This window comes from Marmota monax, unplaced genomic scaffold, assembly GCF_021218885.2.
Source record: "Marmota monax isolate L192 unplaced genomic scaffold, Marmota_monax_Labrador192_F-V1.1 WCK01_AAM20220418_F8-fsc00002, whole genome shotgun sequence".
Taxonomy (NCBI): Eukaryota; Metazoa; Chordata; class Mammalia; order Rodentia; family Sciuridae; genus Marmota; species Marmota monax.
The window spans coordinates 33,769,680-33,790,539 of NW_026693571.1; the positions used below are offsets into that span (position 1 = coordinate 33,769,680).

At 35.1% G+C, this 20,860-nt stretch overlaps 1 protein-coding gene across 3 annotated transcripts in view; it reads right to left on the reverse strand.

The window, feature by feature from the left end:
• Gria2 (glutamate ionotropic receptor AMPA type subunit 2) overlaps nt 1–20,860 on the reverse strand; it is a 152,947-nt gene that overhangs the window by 20,319 nt on the left and 111,768 nt on the right. For all 3 annotated transcript variants that reach the window (XM_058583885.1, XM_058583886.1, XM_058583884.1), the window contains exons 7-12: nt 15,444–15,611; nt 15,075–15,179; nt 14,306–14,416; nt 12,334–12,540; nt 11,478–11,848; nt 2,072–2,270 (exon numbers count right to left, since the gene is read on the reverse strand). In XM_058583885.1, the coding sequence (XP_058439868.1) occupies nt 2,072–2,270; nt 11,478–11,848; nt 12,334–12,540; nt 14,306–14,416; nt 15,075–15,179; nt 15,444–15,611 (1,161 nt within the window). The remainder of the gene's footprint in view (nt 1–2,071; nt 2,271–11,477; nt 11,849–12,333; nt 12,541–14,305; nt 14,417–15,074; nt 15,180–15,443; nt 15,612–20,860) is intronic.

The following is a 20,860-nucleotide window of genomic DNA, read 5'->3' on the forward strand; positions in this document are numbered from 1 at the left end:
ACATCTTCAGACTGTGGATCAACCTTCTAGCACATGAATCTTTTGGAGGCAACTTAAACCATCCAAATCATAGCAACTTTCAGACAGAAATATTGTGAGGCTTCAAAGCAATGGAGTGTGGGAAACTGCTTTGGGAACCTATGTCAATAGAAGTAGTCAGTTTTCCTAAATATCCCCCATGATTTCTCTATTACTGTAGGAAAGGTAAACACTATGACCTTATGAAAATTCCACAACTGCATATTGCAAATTCAGTCTCCAAGGATTTGTGTGCTGAAAAAGAATAGTAGCAAATTTCTTTGTTCTGAGTTCTCTAGCTTTCTCTTCTTGTCTACTAGAGAATTTGAGAACATCGAGCATGAAATCCTGGCATCTTACTGATTAAGGCATGTTTCTCTGATGGACTGAGTTAAGATACACTGAAAAGCTCTGTCATGAGGATGGATAGTGGTCGAAAGTAGTCGGTACCACTGTTTCCACACAAGGTGATAAGTACCTCTCTCAACAGATGCCTACTCAAATGCAAGAGAGCATCTACAAACAATACACATAATTTTTCAACAAAAGTATCACTCAGTAAACCAGGTCAGGTTCCTGTATCATTCACAGATCTCATTTACCTCGAAGAATTTCTCATTTTTTCAGATAAGATAAAAGCAAATCATGTTATGTATGACATATATTTCTAATGAAGAAACATTCAATATTCTAATTTACTTTAATTAATGTATTGTTACGATGAAATTAGAGCACTGTTATATTGAAAGTATGCATACCTATATTGCATGTAGGTCCAATATCATTGCAGCTATTTGTCTTTGAAGACTTGGGCATGGGGACTGGGGACTGAACTCAGGACTTCATGCATGTTAGGCAAGCACTCCACCGTTGAGCCACACCCCAACCCCAACATGTAGATCCAGAAGTGATCACAGACTGTCATTAGTAGCAAATTTGTATTACCATATTCATACTTAGATCCTCATTGAATCCAAAAAATCTGCTGGTAGATCATACTTCTCCACTTAAATTGAGGTACATAAGAAAGTACTAAGGTCTTATACTCTTACTGAACCCAATTTCTAACTTTCTGTTATTATCTGTGGTTTTTGCCCCCACACTTTTCCTTCCATCTTATGTATCTTCAGCCCAGCTGAAGTTATTTGGAAAAGACACCAGGGATAATTCAGGAGGAGATAGCCTGCAAATTACAATCTGCTGCTTCAGCATTTGGCCAACTGAGGGTCCCAATCCTAATTATGAAATAAATTGGCCATGATCTTACAACAACTCAGATACATTCAAAGATGCTTGTGGATTATCAGAGATCATCACACATCATATACATTGGTTTGTGACAGAAATTAATCATCTGTATTTAAGCATTTCAACAGGATGAGTTCTTTTATGTAAATAATAGTAAAATGAAAGAAAATTATGCTAGCATGAAGCCCTGATATTTTCCTATAAATACAGGACCACTAACTGGAAGAATAATATTAACCTACATCTAATAGACACATTATGATTGTGTGACCTATTTTAAAAGTAGAGGGCCTTTGTTAGCCTCTCCATGAAGCGGTTACAAGGAAAATTCAGAATATTCACTTAATAACATAATCTGTTTTCTGACACAGAATTAGCATATCTGGTTTCAACGTGGGTCTTTCAAATATACACCATGCAAGAGAGATTCAATCACGTTTTATGTAAAATGAAACATAAAAGGATATATATCCTTGTTTAAAACACATTAACCATCTAAACTTAACTATATTTTGCTTCAGTTTTGTTCCAAAAGGACAATTAATTTTTATAAAACATTAAAATTTCATTGCAACATTGTGGTTTCTCTCCAAAGGGGTTAAGAATCAACAAAGAAACAAAGCTAGGAAAGGAACAGGGAAGGGTCAGAGATAGAGATAAATTCAAGAGCAAACACAGAATGACAGACAGGGTTATTTTCATATAGCACCTTGGCATAGATCATGGCAGTGGGGAGGAGGTGACAAAATTTAAAGAGGTTAAATTTTAGGTACAAAATCAGAAGCCACAAAGCAGTGTCTCTTACCCTGAAAAACTCTTTCGTGGAGCCAGAGTCTAATGTTCCATAAGCAATTTCTGTTTGCTTAGAAAGATCCTCAGCACTTTCGATGGGAGACACCATCCTCTCTACAGTCAGGAAGGCAGCTAAGTTAGCCGTGTAGGAGGAGATTATGATCAGGGTAAAGAACCACCACACACCTCCAACAATGCGCCCAGAGAGGGATCTAATAACAAGTATGAAATGGATTTGTAAAGTGAAATGAATGACCTAATTAAAAAAAACAAGTTAGCAGTAATACACAAATATTGACTTATACAGGAATATTTCATTTTATACTTTTCCATATTTCTACTAGTTACTGAATTTAAAAATTACTAAATATTTTGGGCAAAGAATATAGATTGACTAAATCTGATAACATACCCAGAGGACAAAACTTGAAAATGCTGGGATTCTCAAAGTTATAATGCCCAAATAGTTCATGGTATGAAATTCCATAATGAAGCAATTTTAAGAAAGGTACAAACAATTCATTAAATATCATAGTTCATTATATACTCATGACATAAATAAACATGAAGAAGAGAATCTTAGAAGATCAGCAAAACTCATAACAATGTTTACAAACAAAACTGAATTATTTTTAAAAATGAGAGTATGCACCGTGGATGTCACATTAAACAATGAAAAAATCCCTCCCTTGAATGCACCAGTGATGCTCCAATCCCTCAAAAAGGCCCAAAATTTAATCATGTTTTATGTATGCAAAAATATAGGTATTTGATACAGCATAAAAGAGAAAATGGAAAAAAAATAATACCATAAACAAAGGTATGACACAAAACATAAATCTCAAAGAATAAAAATCAGATGCCTTCACGGTATGGACTGCCCTGTTCCTGTCTGTCTCCTGCTTAAGAAAAAAGAAAACTAAAAGAAAACAAATTAGATGTTTAAAAGTTTGTCAAATAAACTCCCAGTGTGAAATATAACAAAATAGCAATATTTCTATGACTATAAATTCTTACATACAATACTTTTTAAAAGCTTAATAGATTCCCATTAATTTACTTTAAAATTTGAACTAGATAAATATAAATATGTCGATGTATAAAAAGAAATCCACCGTATTATTTCACTATATGATGATATGATATTCTACACATAATTAAAGAATTTGAGGAATATTAACAAACCAATAAACTAAATATTTTTCCTGTTCTCAGTAACTCTGCTTTGTCAAAAGTTATGAGAGTGAAGTCAATCAGACTTGCAAAAGTGAAGAGGATACAATTCTAAAAATTTAATCACAAATATTTGGCACTTTATGGCCTTAAGGTTCTCGACAATCAATATTTAAAAATGCAGCTCTTAGTAAAACAGATACTATATCAAATTGTTGGGTTATATTGGTAGAATACACCATTCAGTGAAAAAAAAAAAAAACAAAATTTTCTTTTCAAATTAGTTTGTCCCTGCCTTTGTTTTTTAGATGAAAACTCCTGTTGATTAAAATGAGAGAGAAATAGCAATGGAAAACAAAAATAATATAAGTGCTTTTACCACAAAATCTCTATGAGATGCAAAGAATTAAACAAATATGATAGCATAGAAAAAGTTACATCATGCTCACTTATGAAAAGGATATTAAGACTTATTGTTGGAAAATTCTTCAGGCAGACACAACTACTCTCAGAATGTTCACTATTTACCCTATGACATGGGAGGAATAAACTACACAATAGGTAGCCTGTATTTAAGGTGGCAGATTCAGTGCCTGAAAACTTAATCTCTTCAAAGAAAAGCTGATCACTGGCTAATTGGTTTTGACTCTACCCACTGTACCCACCACATGCTAAATTAAATGTTTAGGAATAATTTTTATAAATCATTTTTTTTCTTTGAAAAAGTAAATATCACCAGTTGATTTCTATTTCAGTGTTTAAACCAGATTCAATGAGATTAAATATTTTAATTGGTTTAAAATGTATAAATTCAAAATATTATTGGACTTACAAGTCATTCAGAAGTGAAAAATACTTAAGTATTTTTAAAGGTATCAATGAATAAAGGTTTTAAAGGTATCAATGAATGTTTCTAAATAGAAAAAAAATGATTTCTATAATTAAAAACAAAAAATTTAATTCTCAGCATATGCAATAAAGAAGCAAATAAATATACATACACTATATTTCCTTTCAATTTCTATTAAATAATTGTTTTTAAAATAACATATTTTTATATTTAATTAAATCCTTTAGAAACATTGGGAGGAAGACCCAAAGTAAGCAGAAAAATAATTCCCATTTTTAGAAACTATTCTTTGGAAAACAGTATCTTATAGTGAAGATATTATAAATTTAATTTCTGGCCAATGACCACAACAATAAGTCTAATCAATCATTCTAGATTACAATTTAAATGTGTTCTATAGACATTAATAACATAGTTCCACATCATATTTTAATTGGGAAGGAATATAATTTTTTAAAAAAAAATATTTAAAGAGCATTTCTTAAAATCACCTGTGCATTTCAAGCTTTTTCTAAAAACAGTCAATCATCCACTCTACTCTTCTGACCTAGAGTAGTCATCATTGCATTCTAAAGCATGACAGTTTGCTTCTTTTTAAAAAATCATTAAAATTTTCAACACTATATATTATGCTCACTTTTTAATGTCTATAGAACATAAAAATAAAGATAGTGAAAGCTAGAAGATCCTGGAATAACATATTTCAAACACTGAAAGAAAATGGGTTCCAACCAAGAATTGTGTATCCAGCGAAATTCAGCTTCAGGATGGAGGATGAAATTAAAACCTTCCACGATAAACAAAAGTTTAAAGAATTCGCAGCTAGAAAACCATCTCTTCAAAACATTCTCACCAAAGCATTACAGGAAGAGGAAATGGAAAATAACAATGAAAACCAACAGTGGGAGGTAGGACAGTAAAGGGGGGGGGAATATTCAAAGAGGAAAACAAACCATGTTTAGTAACAGAAATAAACAAATATGGCTGGAAGAACAACCCATATCTCAATAATAACCCTAAATGTTAATGGCTTAAACTCACCAATTAAGAGACACAGGCTAGTAGAATGGATCACAAAACAAGACCCAACAATATGCTGCCTACAGGAGACGCATTTGATAGGAAAAGACATACATAGGCTGAAGGTGAAAGGTTGGGAAAAATCATATCACTCATATGGACTTCGGAAACAAGCAGGCGTGTCCATACTCATATCAAATAAAATAGATTTCAAGCCAAAGTTAATCAAAAGGGATAAAGAGGGACACTACATAATGCTTAAGGGAACCATACACCAACAAGACATAACAATCATAAATATTTATGCCCCAAACAATGGTGCAGCTATGTTCATCAAACAAACTCTTCTCAAGTTCAAGAGTCTAATAGACCACCATACCATAATCATGGGAGACTTCAACACACCTCTCTCGCCACTGGACAGATCTTCCAAACAAAAGTTGAATAAGGAAACTATAGAACTCAATAACACTATTAATAACCTAGACCTAATTGACATATATAGAGTATACCACCCAACATCAAGCAGTTACACTTTTTTCTCAGCAGCACATGGATCCTTCTCAAAAATAGATCATATATTATGTCACAGGGCAACTCTTAGACAATATAAAGGAGTAGAGATAATACCATGCATCTTATCTGATCATAATGGAATGAAACTGAAAATCAACGATAAAAGAAGGAAGGAAAAAGCATACATCACTTGGAGAATGAACAATAGGTTACTGAATGATCAATGGGTTATAGAAGACATCAAGAAGGAAATTAAAAAATTCTTAGAGATAAATGAAAACACAGACACAACATATCGGAATCTATGGGACACATTGAAAGCAGTTCTAAGAGGAAAATTCATTGCTTGGAGTTCATTCCTTAAAAAAAGAAAAAACCAACAAATAAATGATCTCATACTTCATCTCAAAATCCTTGAAAAAGAAGAGCAAAACAACAGCAAAAGAAGTAGAAGGCAAGAAATAATTAAAATCAGAGCTGAAATTAATGAAATCGAAACAAAAGAAACAATTGAAAAAATTGACAAAACTAAAAGTTGGTTCTTTGAAAAAATAAACAAAATCGACAGACCCTTAGCCATGCCAGCGAAGAGAAGAAGAGAGAGAACTCAAATTAGTAGCATACGGGATGAAAAAGGCAATATCACAACAGACACTTCAGAAATACAGAAGATAATCAAAAACTATTTTGAATCCTTATACTCCAATAAATTAGAAGATAGTGAAGGCATAGATAAATTTCTTAAGTCATATGATCTGCCCAGATTGAGTCAGGAGGATATAGAAAACCTAAACAGACCAATATCAATTGAGGAAATAGAAGAAACCATAAAAAGACTACCAACTAAGAAAAGCCCAGGTCTGGATGGGTATACAGCAGAATTTTACAAAACTTTTAAAGAAGAACTAATACCAATACTTTTCAAGCTACTTCAGGAAATAGAAAAAGAGGGAGAACTTCCAAATTCATTCTATGAGGCCAACATCACCCTGATACCTAAACCAGACAAAGACACTTCAAAGAAAGAAAACTACAGACCAATATCTCTAATGAACCTAGATGCAAAAATCCTCAATAAAATTCTGGCGAATCGGATACAAAAACATATCAAAAAAATTGTACACCATGATCAAGTAAGATTCATCCCTGGGATGCAAGTCTGGTTCAATATATGGAAATCAATAAATGTTATTCACCACATCAATAGACTTAAAATAAGAACCATATGATCATCTCGATAGATGCGTAAAAAGCATTTGACAAAGTACAGCATCCCTTTATGTTCAAAACTCTAGAAAAACTAGGGATAACAGGAACATACCTCAATATTGTAAAAGCAATCTATGCTAAGCCTCAGGCTAGCATCATTCTGAATGGAGAAAAACTGAAGGCATTCCCTCTAAAATCTGGAACAAGACAGGGATGCCCTCTCTCTCCACTTCTGTTCAACATAGTTCTCGAAACACTGGCCAGAGCAATTAGACAGACGAAAGAAATTAAAGGCATAAAAATAGGAAAAGAAGAACTTAAATTATCACTATTTGCAGATGATATGATTCTATACCTAGCAGACCCAAAAGGCTCTACAAAGAAACTATTAGAGCTAATAAATGAATTCAGCAAAGTGGCAGTATAAAATCAACACGCATAAATCAAAGGCATTCCTGTATATCAGCGACAAATCCTCTGAAATGGAAATGAGGACAACCACTCCATTCAAAATATCTTCAAAAAAAAATAAAATACTTGGGAATCAACCTAACAAAAGAGGTGAAAGACTTATACAATGAAAACTACAGAACCCTAAAGAGAGAAATAGAAGAAGATCTTAGAAGATGGAAAAATATACCCTGTTCATGGATAGGCAGAACTAACATCATCAAAATGGCGATATTACCAAAAGTTCTCTATAGGTGTAATGCAGTGCCAATCAAAATCCCAACAGCATTTCTTGTAGAAATAGAGAAAGCAATCATGAAATTCATATGGAAAAATAAAAGACCCAGAATAGCAAAAACAATGCTAAGCAGGAAGTGTGAATCAGGCGGTATAGCGATACCAGACTTCAAACTATACTACAGAGCAATAGTAACAAAAACAGCATGGTACTGGTACCAAAACAGGCGGGTGGACCAATGGTACAGAATAGAGGACACAGAAACCAATCCACAAAACTACAACTATCTTATATTTGATAAAGGGGCTAAAAGCATGCAATGGAGGAAGGATAGCATCTTCAACAAATGGTGCTGGGAAAACTGGAAATCCATATGCAACAAAATGAAACTGAACCCCTTTCTCTTGCCATGCACAAAAGTGAATTCAAAATGGATCAAGGAGCTTGATATCAAATCAGAGACACGCCGTCTGATAGAAGAAAAAGTTGGCTACGATCTACAGTCGGTGGGGTCGGGCTCCAAATTCCTCAATAGGACACCCATAGCACAAAAGTTAATAACTAGAATCAACAAATGGGACTTACTCAAACTAAAAAGTTTTTTCTCAGCAAGAGAAACAATAAGAGAGGTAAATAGGGAGCCTACACCCTGGGAACAAATCTTTACTCCTCACACTTCAGATAGAGCCCTAATATCCAGAGTATACAAAGAACTCAAAAAATTAGACAATAAGAGAACAAACAACCCAATCAACAAATGGGCCAAGGACCTGAACAGACACTTCACAGAGGAGGACATACAGTCAATCAATAAGTACATGAAAAAATGCTCAACATCTCTAGCTGTCAGAGAAATGCAAATCAAAACCACCCTAAGATACCATCTCACTCCAGTAAGATTGGCAGCCATTAGGAAGTCAAACAACAACAAGTGCTGGCGAGGATGTGGGGAAAAGGGTACACTTGTACATTGCTGGTGGGACTGCAGATTGGTGCAGCCAATTTGGAAAGCAGTATGGAGATTTCTTGGAAAGCTGGGAATGGAGCCACCATTTGACCCAGCTATTCCCCTTCTTGGTCTATTCCCTAAAGACCTAAGAAGAGCATGGTACAGGGACACTGCTACATCGATGTTCACAGCAGCACAGTTCACAATAGCAAGACTGTGGAACCAACCTAGATGCCCTTCAATAGACGAATGGATAAAAAAAATGTGGCATTTATACACAATGGAGTATTACTCTGCATTAAAAAATGACAAAATCATAGAATTTACAGGGAAATGGATGGCATTAGAGCAGATTATGCTAAGTGAAGCTAGCCAATCCTTAAAAAACAAATGCCAAATGTCTTCTTTGATATAAGGAGAGTAACTAAGAACAGAGTAGGGACGAAGAGCAGGAGAAGAAGATTAACATTTATCAGGGATGAGAGGTGGGAGGGAAAGGGAGAGAGAAGGGAAATTGCATGGTAATGGAAGGAGACCCTCAGGGTTATACAGTGGAGGAGGTAGAGAGAGAGGAGGGGAGGGGAGTGGTGGGGAGGGGGGAGGGGGGAGGATGGGAAAGGCAGCGGAGCACAACAGACACTAGTATGGCAATTTGTAAATCAATGGATGTGTAACTGATGTGATTCTGCAATCTGTGTATGGGGTGAAGGTGGGAGTTCATAACCCACTTGAATCAAAGTGTGGAATATGATATGTCAAGAAATTTGTAATGTTTTGAACAACCCACAATAAAAAATTAAAAAATAAAAAAATAAAAAAATAAAAAAATAAAAAAGAAAGAAAAATAAAGATAGGTACTTTTAAAATATTTATTTATTTATTTATTATAATACTGGGGATACAACCCAGAATTTTATTCATGCCCAGCAAGCACTCTACTATACCACATACCTAGCCTCACATTTTAAATTTTTAATAAAATAAATTTTACATATATATATATTTAAATGCAAATAAATGTATACACATATATTTCATGATTGATGAAAAATAAATCATGAAAATTGAAAAAAAAAGCATGCTAGCTAAAATCTGTCTGTCTTACTAAGAAATAAAGATTTCTTTGTGAAATTTCTCTGTGTGAAATTGTATGAGTCATGACTTACGAATGAAATTTAAAAATCAGGGAAAAAACCCTATTTGGAAGCAGGCATAATAAAAACGAGAAGTCATCTATATGTAGTGAAGGACCCTGCAATGTCAAACACTGTTAAATGTGTCTTGTGCCCCAGACACTATGTGCAAATAGGGTTTCCATTCGTACAAGCTCAGGACACATGACAGGATTGAAGATGAGTAGGGCAAACAGAACTAAAGATCCATTCATGAGAACTCAGACAATGCATTCTACTTCATGATGCACCCCATACACTTCTCCTACACATCCAAAAAAAAAAAAAAAACAGAGCATAATTTATATCACTCCAGGATAATTGCCTTACATCTCAAATCAGGGTATCGTACTTCAGTGGCCTTCTTATCAAAGGTAAGTCATTTATTTAGTATTTTATGGACCAGAGTGTTCCCTGAGACCTTAATATGATCCCCTTTCCCTCATTATTAGGACCTTCTCTTTGTACCTTTAACTTCAATCAGATAAACTAAATATAGAGATGAAGCTGTGAATCTTCTATGTTCTGCTAGAGATGAAACATATACTAAAGATATACATATAGTCCCTCCACATGTATACATGTCATGCCATGCAAATATCATTGGCATTATTTCTAATTCTATGCAGTTTGGCAGAAAAGCCCCAGGGAATATGAGAGACCTAAGCTTTTTTAGATATATATTTGTAAAAAAATATTATTTTTTTTAAAAATCACTACCACCAGAATTCTTATCAGAGAAGTAAATCTTTGATAATTTCTGCCCACATGGCATATTTTCCTTACCTTGTGTTGTGAAACATGCTGAAAAATCATAAAAGGTATATAGTTTTGAGCTTTTCATATAGTTTTTGAAATTAATGACTGATAATTTAGGAAAGTGCCCAAAATACAACAACTTAATGAATTAATATCAGAAAATTCACGTCCTTCACTACATAAGGCATCCCTTAGAATCAAAGAAGGGTAATCCAGCCCGAAAAAAAAAATGTTCCAGTAGACTGTGAGCCATTTGGCTTTCAATGCTAAAGTTAACACACTAGAGAAAACATGATTTATTCCTCTGAAGAGCCACATATTGTTATCATTCTCACTCACATATATAAGGTAAAAGTAATTGATGCTTTGTGACAGATTTACTATAATTAGGCATTCCAGTATAGGGATTAACACATCCTAATGATACTAGAGAAGGAGTTTATTGCATGGTGTGTATGTACTACCATTCAACATGACACAAGCTTTTTAGTGAATAATTAGTCCTCTCTATGTATTCTATGTATTTCCAGATACTCAGAAACTGTTATCATCTTTTTAATCCAGCCAGCAAACCTCAAAAAAAAAGAAAGAAAAAGAAAACTTGTATAATGTCTTTTTTACAGCATTTCCATGAGCCAATGTTAGGAAAATAAAAGAAATGGGATGTGTGTGAACAAATTTTTTCCAACAAGTTTTTTTGTTGTTGTTGTTGTTAATAAATTAAATTGCCCATTTTCCCATATACAGGTCTGTGAATCAATACACAGATGACTGTAAAATGAGAATATGCAGCAAAAACACGGTACCCCTCCAAGAAGGCATGGAATGATAGAAACCTTATGCATTTTATAGCCTCTCCATGGTGTGTATAATTTCACCAGGGAAATACCTGATCAACATTCAAAGAACATTGTTCAAATATTTCACAGGCTTACGCCGATGGTCAAAGTTTGTCCTTCAAAGTCTTAATTTGCTTGGACAAGCAGTCGGCAGCTGGTAACTTCTTTAGAGTGAATTCATAAACACCATGAATATGCACTGGAGACCTAAAATGCACAAAGTTGAAGCAGGTGAGTAACCAACCTTGGCGAAATATCGCATCCTTGCTGCATAAAGGCACCCAAGGAAAACCAGAGACTATTAAAAATCCCAAATTCATTAGTTGATTCACTAGTTTGTGTTTCTCTTCCATCTTCAAATTCCTCAGTGTGCCACTCGTAGGGGCTAAATCTGCTGACCAGGAATAAAACTACACTGACCCCAATGTAGGCAAAAACAATGCACATCCAGATCTCATAGGCTAAAGGATCAAGAAATGAAAACACTCCTGGTTTGGACTTCTGAGGCTTCTTGATCATGATAGATATTCCCAGGCTCATGAAGGGCTTTGAGAAGTCGATCACCTCTTCTCTCACAAGGGTAATAGTTAATGGAGCAATTGCAATATCCGCTTTCTGTAAGGGAAACAAAGGAGAGGAGGAAATGGAATTGCAGTCAAAAACAAATCATGGTTACATGATTGGATGGAAGGGGAAGGAAAGGAATAGAAAAGTGGTAACAATTATTTCCCAGGAAAATGCCAGTAAAGAATAAACAGGAAAGCAATTTGTTGGCCAAACATCTTCCCTCTCCATAAATAAATAGGATACCCATCTGTCTTGACCATAATTATACATCTATACTGTATCTATGTCTTTGCAACCTTTATAATACATATGGCCCATACACTTCAAGACACATGGCAGGCCTACAGCAGCTATCTGCATGTTTACTTCTGGATTCAGTCTCAATCATTCACATGTCCACAAGGAAATAAGATCATATCTCTAGAGTAATGTGGGACACCAGCAATCTCAGATACAGACACTTGGAAGGGAGGGGAGGCCATTCCGTCGCAACAATTCAAATTAAATAGCTTTATAAGGAGAGCCATACTTACCCCATATACAAGTTCTCCAACCATCCCATTCCAAATTTTCGTGTCTGCATCCCTGGCCCCATACTTGCCATCCCCAACAATGGTCAACTTGTACTTGAACCCACAATGTTTTGCAATTTCTGCAGCCAAGTCGACACAATAGCCCTCATAGCGTTCATTGCCTTCAAGCATTTCATGATTTTTCTTCATCATAACATACGGAGATTCCTATATAGAAAGACCACACTTTAGCTGATTAAAATGGCTAAGTTAATAATGTACTCTCTTTGAATCATACTTCCATGTTTAATAATAACCTGTTTGCCAAAGATAATGCAGAACATATATGGTGTAAAACATTAGTGGGGAAAAGAGAATCATAATGTTTCTGGAACAAAGGTCCTCAAATACCTGTCATTATATTTCATTAAGATTACTTGTACCCATGGCACATGCCCATAATTTCAGGAACTCATGGTGGGAGGCTGAAGCAAGAAGATCACAAGGTAGAAGCCAGCCTCAGCAACTTAATGAGACCCTGTCTCAAAAAAAAAAAAAAAGGACAGGGATGTAACTCAGTGGTAGAGCAACCATGGATACAATCCTTGGTACCAGAAAAAGACAGAGCAGGGAGGGGAAGGAAGGAAGAAAGGGAGGGAGAGAGGGAGGAAGGGAAAAAAAATCTTTTACCTAACCATATCAGAATTAACAAAGTACTCGATATCACAAAATGTTAGCATGTCCCCTTCTGTTTATAATATCTAGAGCTGAGAGAGGAAAATGCCACTCAACATCTATATTATTCAACTCTGGATCTACCACACTCTTGCTCTTGGCTAAATTTGCACTGACCACAAGAACAGCATCCACCCAAAGTCTTGTGTCCTTGCTGCCCCAAGGAGTTCTCATATGGAAATCAGATCCATCTGTGTATCCTTCGATACACAGATTCAAAGACTCACAACCATGGTAACATGCTGATTCTACGCCTTCAGATTTCAGATCTCACTTCTGCTATGAGATATAAAATCCTAAGATGATGGCGCAAGGACAGCTGGAGAGTAGCTCCCTGCTCCAAACTTCAGAGGAAGCATGGAAAAATGATTCCGCATCATCTAATGTTCTTCAATGGAAGAGTCACCAAAGATATTTGAGGTCTCAATGCAATAGCTCTTCTCAATGACATGATGAAGGTGAGAATCCTCAAATGTCTAACTCACCTTTACTGAGTAAGAGACTTCCAAACTTCTACTGAGGTTTTTACTCAAATATCTTATTAGCCTTTCTATATTTGCATCTCTTATTACTGGGATAAGGAATCCCACAAACCTATTACATCAGTGCTAAAGTGAAATAAAACACAAATGTTTGTCACAAAATCATGTTCTATAATGAACTCCATTTTCTCAACTTCACCAATAGCTTGTCATCATGATCCACATTTCCCTTTCATCTATTCAGAACCCAGATCATTCAAGATTCAATTCAATTTTGCCTCATTTATTAAATATGCATTTATTTTATACTGTGCATGAACCAACCTCTGTGTACAAATTAAGGGGGTAAAAAGAATGGATATCATCCTTGTTTTTAAGAATTTCATCTTTTATTATGAAAAAAGAAGCCAAAAACATTATTAATTCATTTAACAAATGGAATACAGAGTTTACCCAGAGTTAGGTGGGAATGGCAAGGCAAAACATCTGAGGAAATATGACGACCCTCTTAGTCTTTGCCCCGTTGTTTGGGTGTGCAATAGAGTATGAACTATCTGTCAGACTATTTCAGACTTGAATGGAACAGAGAACAGTGTGAATGGTTCTGCAAGGGTTTATGTTGTTCTTTTGACAGAGAAAAATGCAATAAACGATCATAACATTGCAAAAGCAGCTCTGTATTAGTTATTGCCCTAAAACATAAACAGCAACTGTCCTTGGAAGATATTTTTCATCAGAAAAAGGAAAGTCCAACATAGGCAAATGCAGCTAATTACCAAAATTGTGGTGACAACAACAGTCTTATTCTCGAGCCCAGAGGTGTCATTTCCAGAGGGGAGCTCAGTCAGGGTAACAACCATTTTGTCCACTTCACTCCAGTATCCAATCTGAAAAAGGTCACAGCATGGATAAATGACCTTTCTGTTAAACATATTTAATTATTTTTAATCCCATGTCTAAGTCCAAAATTACACTCACATTAACTGAGCTTGTCTAAATTAAAGAATATGTACGTGTAATCAAACTACAAAGGAACTAGCAAAATACAATTCTTAAAATGGGCCTGTTTCTTCATATTCACTTTTCATATTCTCTTAGTAGTTCTGGAGTGAACTTACAGAAATATAAATAAATACCAAACTGATATTTTAACCATGAGAGTTAAAAGAAAGATGTTAAATTGAAGTTAATCCATATTTGCAGTCACTATTTTTTGGATTCTGAATACTAAACGTTCAGTAACAGTTCTCTCTCTCTCTCTCTCTCTCTCTCTCTCCAAAAATTTTTTCTTTAATTTATTTTAACTATAGTCTGAAAAAAAAGTATGACAGTTTTACTTGCTAGTGGTTTTTAAATTACATTTCAAACTTACTTACCAGAAAAGAATAGATTTGATTCAGAAAAAAAAATCAATAATATATGTTTCTAGAAGTCACTAAATTCTATGTGAACCTTCTCCAGGATGTTTTTGGAAATGTGCAATGATAATTAGCTAACTCACCTCTTCACAGAGAGACACCTGCCTTTAAATCTCTAAAGATTTACCTTCCGGGGCCCATTAGTTTTGAGCTCCATGATGTTAATCGTATAGTTTATTCTTTTTCCATTCTGGTCAAACTTTATATTTCCTGAGAGACCTTCAACCTGAACCTAATGAGGAAATGAAAAAGAAGCAGAGTTATATATTTACTTCACTAAAAGAGACAAACTATACAGGTAATTCTTACTGGGCTCCAGTGAAGAAAAGTTCATTAATAGGATTTCTTTCAGTCTTCAACCTATCTTTGTGTTGTTAGGAAATAACAATGCCTGTATATTAAACATAAGAATAAAGCAAGCATGGCAAATTCGTCAAGAAAAAATTAAAATGAATGGCCATGTTAAAAATCATAACTCTCATTTTCAGAGACTGACCTGTTTGAGGGCCCTTTCTATTTCCACACCTTGTCCCCAGGGGACTGCTGGATTTGCCAGACAGTCTCCTGCATTTCCTCTTCGGGAGATCTCGATTCTCTGCTTCCGTAGGTTGCGGAAAGCTTCGGTCATCACTTGAACAGCATCATAGGTCAGGGCAGAAGTATACTGAAAAGGGCCACACACATGTTATCAGAATGGGAGAAACATTGGACACTCGTTGCACAACGGCAAACCAAAGAGCAGTTGCCCAACACACAATTCAGAGCGCTTATAACAAAATCCAAGATTCAAACACAATTTCCACATCTACAACCCTGAGGATCCAAGAATGTGGTATGGAACGCAGGGACTACAGCAGGTGCTCTTGACTGTGAACATTTTCTGTTACGTTACTATATATACTATTTCAGGTAAGACCTTTTCATAATAATTATTTTGATGTCATTTTTCTTACTGGTTTCTCAGTAAAGCATCACTTTATGGCCAGGTATGAAGATATCCAAAACTATCAAAGTAACAAAGAAACACATATTCACTATCTAGTAAGAGAAATGTAGAAAGAGTAGAGATTGATTTCAGGACCCTCAGTCTCAGATTCAACCCTGGTGATACTCCCCAATTAGTGCAGTGGTCTTAGGAGTGTTATCTAAGTTCTCTCGAATGATTCTGGTCATAGAATAGACTAAAAATTGACCAAACTTCATGACTTCAATACCCTCTTTGTGCTTTAACAGTCTGTAATAACACTGACTCCAAACTTCCAAAGTTGAGAGTTCTGTGGGACAGCAGAGTTATCTCAGGAGCTGGAGCCAAGTAGAAAAATACTATATGAATACCTTATAGAACATGGAGATTAGAAGCCACCAGACTAATTTCTCCCTTATTTTTCAACCGTAAGACTATTAAGCTACCAGTGCTGTTCCTCTCTTGGGATGACACTGCATGAGATGGCCAAGCTCCTTCTCAGGAAGATCCCTCCAACAATGCCCCAACCCCATCTCTATAATTTCCTGAAGACATTATTTCTGCAGTCACACCGTCAAGACCCTTCAGTAGCCCCCTTTCTCTATTAGGTCATCTCTATTAGAAACAAAACTGCTCTAATATCTCCTATCAGAGGCATAGAAATAGATGTGAAAGAGAGAAAGAAAAATAAATTGATTCTCATCATTAAATCCACATGTCCCTCCAATGTCTACCCCACTTTTCTGCTCCTCCACGGACAAACTCTTCGAAACTTTCTAAATTTGCCATTCCCCCATATCAACCCTCTTTGCTCTAAGTGCTCACCTTTGGTCCATAACTTTAAATACCATCCATTTTCTGAACATTACTTCCTGCATGTAATCCTTCCTGCCCAGGCCTCTCCTAGTTACTCTTTTCACTTGAAAATATTTGTTTTCGGCCATCTCATGCACTGTCATCCCAAGAAAGGATGGTAGGGTGAGAATATCATTTATCTAATCTTTGCAAATGAGTCTTTACCAGTATCTGAGCATCTTGTGTATATATGTCATATTTGTTTATTTCATCTCTCCTCCTCACAAGAATATTTATTCCAGGGAAATCTAGACCTCGTCTGTTACCACTGAATTCTCAGAAACTAAGGCAGGGCTGGGCACACTGTAAAGACTAAAGGGGAGGGAAGGAAAGAAGGAAAAGGGGGAACTGATAAAGGAAGAAGGGAGAGAGGAATGAAAGGTAGGAGAGAAGGCAGGTGGTATGGAGGAAGGAAGAGATCTTGATATGGAACCTATCCTCATGAGACACACATTCTCTCCCACTCCAGTGAAAAGATATAAATAGATCATTGCACCTCACTGTAATATTTTAAGTTGGTTCCATGGTGGATAGGTATGTATTCTTTCTTTTAATATGAAAGATTTTTCAAAAAGGCAAATAATAAAATAGTTTATTGGTATAACTTATCTCCTCCATGCAGCCTGAAATCCTAGAAGCCTTCATTTTATTTTTATGCCAGAATGGTAGGGTGAGAATATCATTTATCTAATCTTTGCAAATGAATCTGTTCAGTTGAATTGCTTTCATTTTACCACATAAATGACATAAGTGAACAAATTTGGTGGGGGAGTTAAGAAGGAGAAAGAATAAAAAGACAAAATCAGTTTGAGGCCACAGTGCACTGTGAATGAATATGAGTGTTGCAAACATAATAAGATATTCATATTTACATGTAAAAAAAAAATCTTCTTTTTCTTTTCTCACTGCTCCCCCTGGGATTGAACCCAGGACCTCACACATACTAAGCAGATGCTCCACCACTGAACTACATCCCCAGCCTCACTTGTAAATTTCTTTCTAAAATTTTTTTCTCAAATGCCATCTGTTAAAATTTCTTCTCATGGGCTTCAGTGTCCCATAGGTACGATGTCCCTTCTCACTCCCTTGGGTTTCTAAAGAATCTATAGATATCTCCTGAATGGTCACACTTGTGTTTCCTACTCTTGCCTCAAACTAAACAGATCTAAATGAAACCCATTCTCAATTTTTGCAAAATCTGCAATTTTTACCTTTAAAAATTGTAGGTATTAGGCAAACTATAACACGTGAGAGAGCCACTTGGCCAACTTATGCTAACTGGAAAAAATATGCTAACTCCAAAAAATATTCTGGAAAACAGTGAATTTTCATAGAAAGATTATTAACTTTGGTGTTGTTTGTAGCATGAAAAATATTAGAAACAACCTAAATTTCTGAAAACAAGGAAATATGTAAGACACTACATTTTCTGCCATGGGAAGTATTTTGTAGCTATTACAAAATGATACTAATAGAAGACAAACCAGTATAGAGTAGAGAAAGGAGAATAAAGGAGGAAGGTGGGGAATAAAAGAGAAAGCACTGGGGACTAAAGTTGAGCAAATTATCCCTCAGGCATGTATGACTGTGTCTAAATGAACCCCATTGTTACATGTAACTATAGTGCACTAATAAAAAATTTTAAAGTGATACTAAGAAAGGTTATGTAACAAAACAATTAATGCCTTCAATGAAATCAGTGATAAATATTACTATTACATCTCAATTGAAAAAGTCAAAAATCAAATAAGAAGATTAATAAGAAATAGATCCTTTCCAAAAAAAAAAGAAGGGTGGTTATAATATTAGGGAGGAGACATAGATAATTACATTTCTTTTCCAAATATCCTACAATATCTATGTATCATTTTTAAAAATTAGATTATATTCCCATTGCTTCATACCTTGTCTACTTAAGGAAAGACCTTTGAAGCAAATAAGAAATGTCACAGCAGGGTACATCTGCCTCAATTGTGTGTCTGTTTCTATTTTCCTAGATGGAAAAGCATTGATGAATTTGCTTTCTTATATAGCATTCAGTTCATTGCCACCTTGACTCTTAAAATAATGTTCAGGTCTCTGGATAGGAAATGGAGCCTAAATTGAATAAACTGGATGTTAAAAATATTGCAATTTATATTGAAATTATGATAATAGCTAAAAGCCAAAATCTTCATTGAGTCAGCTTGCTCACATTACTAGGAGAAATCTGTAAAGCCATCTACTAAATGTATTAGTGGTCTATAAATGTTGGTGAACTACATTAAAAAATAAGATTAGACCAAACGAACTAAAAGCACTTAGATCCATGCTGCATATTGCCATTATAACTCAGAGCCTGAGCACATTAGAAAGAAAAATCCTTCAACCTTTTTCAAATGCTCAAATCTAATCACGTCTTAAGCCTATTATCATTTTAAATTAAAAGTCACAGTCACAGAAACACAATTCTGGGCTAAGAGAAAATCAGCTGCTTCTGCCTCCAGAGTTCCTTTTGGTTTATGTTCTGCATATATGGCTCATTGATTCTCCCAAACAAGTATGTTCACATTTTTGACTGGATAGTTAAATATTTCTGTTTTATTCGACCATCCGCTAAAGTAGATGTAAATTAATTTGAAGGGAACATGATGGCAGTGTAACTATCTCCTTCTTTGAAAACAAATGCTTCATCTCTGCCCTGATGTTTACATTCTGTGAAATCCCTGAGCTGAGCTGGAAATTTCAATAGGAGACCATTTCGCTTTGCAGTCCTATTTCATGAACACATCATCTCCACACTATCAGAAGAAATCTGGAAAATCATCTTTATAGTCCATTTTCCAAATGCTCTTTTTATTCCATTTTGAATGCATATTTATTGAAATGTACTGTTCAAAATTAAGTAAAACATGCATTTTAAATGTTTATTTTGTCCAACAGTCATCAGACAAACCATTCAATAACACATTACTATTACCACTGATACCAGAATACATCATGCCTGACATCAAAAGCAGTAGGGGTAGGTATAGGTAAAGTTGTATGTTCATTGTGAACATAATGAATATAAAAAAGGATAGACAACAGCATAAAGTTTTATGGATTATCATCACGATGGCATCTTTTTCTAAACATACTATCCATCTCATGATCAAATAGAAAAAAGATATTCAAAAATGAAAGTACTGACCATTAAATAGTATCAAAGTGTTACAAAATGTCCTGTGAATAGCCACTTTCTAAATTTTCCATGAAACTCAAAATTTAGTTGAGTGCAGTTTAGAAAACATTGCATTTAGTACCAAAAGACAAGGAAGGCTCCATTCCAGATTTTACTATTTATTGCTCTGTTATCTTTGGGCAAGTTAACAAGTATTAGTTTCTAAGGGTTCTTAGCCAAAAAAGGAGAACAAGGACCCTTTTATGCCATAGAAGTGTTGAAAAGAAAGATGAGGAAGAAGAATTTTGTTCACTCAGCTCTCCATGTGGCAAACTTCAGTAAGTCCTTTTAAAACAATCCTATACCACAGTATTTTTATTCTGATTTTGTAGGTGTGGATTCCAAGTTATAAAGGTTTTGGGGGGGGGGATTGAACCTAGGGGGTGTTTTATCCTGAGCAACACCCCAGCCCTTTTTTAAAATTTTTATTGTTTTTGTTTTGAGACAGGGCCTTGCTAAATTACTGACGCTGGCCTTGAATTTGCAATCCTCCTGCCTCAGCCTCCCAAGTTGCTGGGATGACGGGAATGTACCAATGTGCCCAGCTTAACATTGTATTTTATACCTGAACACAAAAATATATGACAAAAGTGGAATTATAATTCAGATTCCTGCATCCTTGGGTCACTGAGGGAACCCCACTGTTCTGGCTTACATGATACTGTACCAGTTTTTGAACAATACACAGTTTTAAATAGACACACTAAGGCCATATTTGATATAGCAAATACTATATCAAATAAGTGGGTATGTAGAAAGTAAAAAATGTGGTGAATTTGAAAATATGCTAAAGATGTAAGTTATTAACCAGAAAGTTTGCTTTATTTTTTTTCCTTCTATTACTATCTACCATAATGTAAAACTAGTTTTTTTTGTGTGTGTGTGTTTTTTT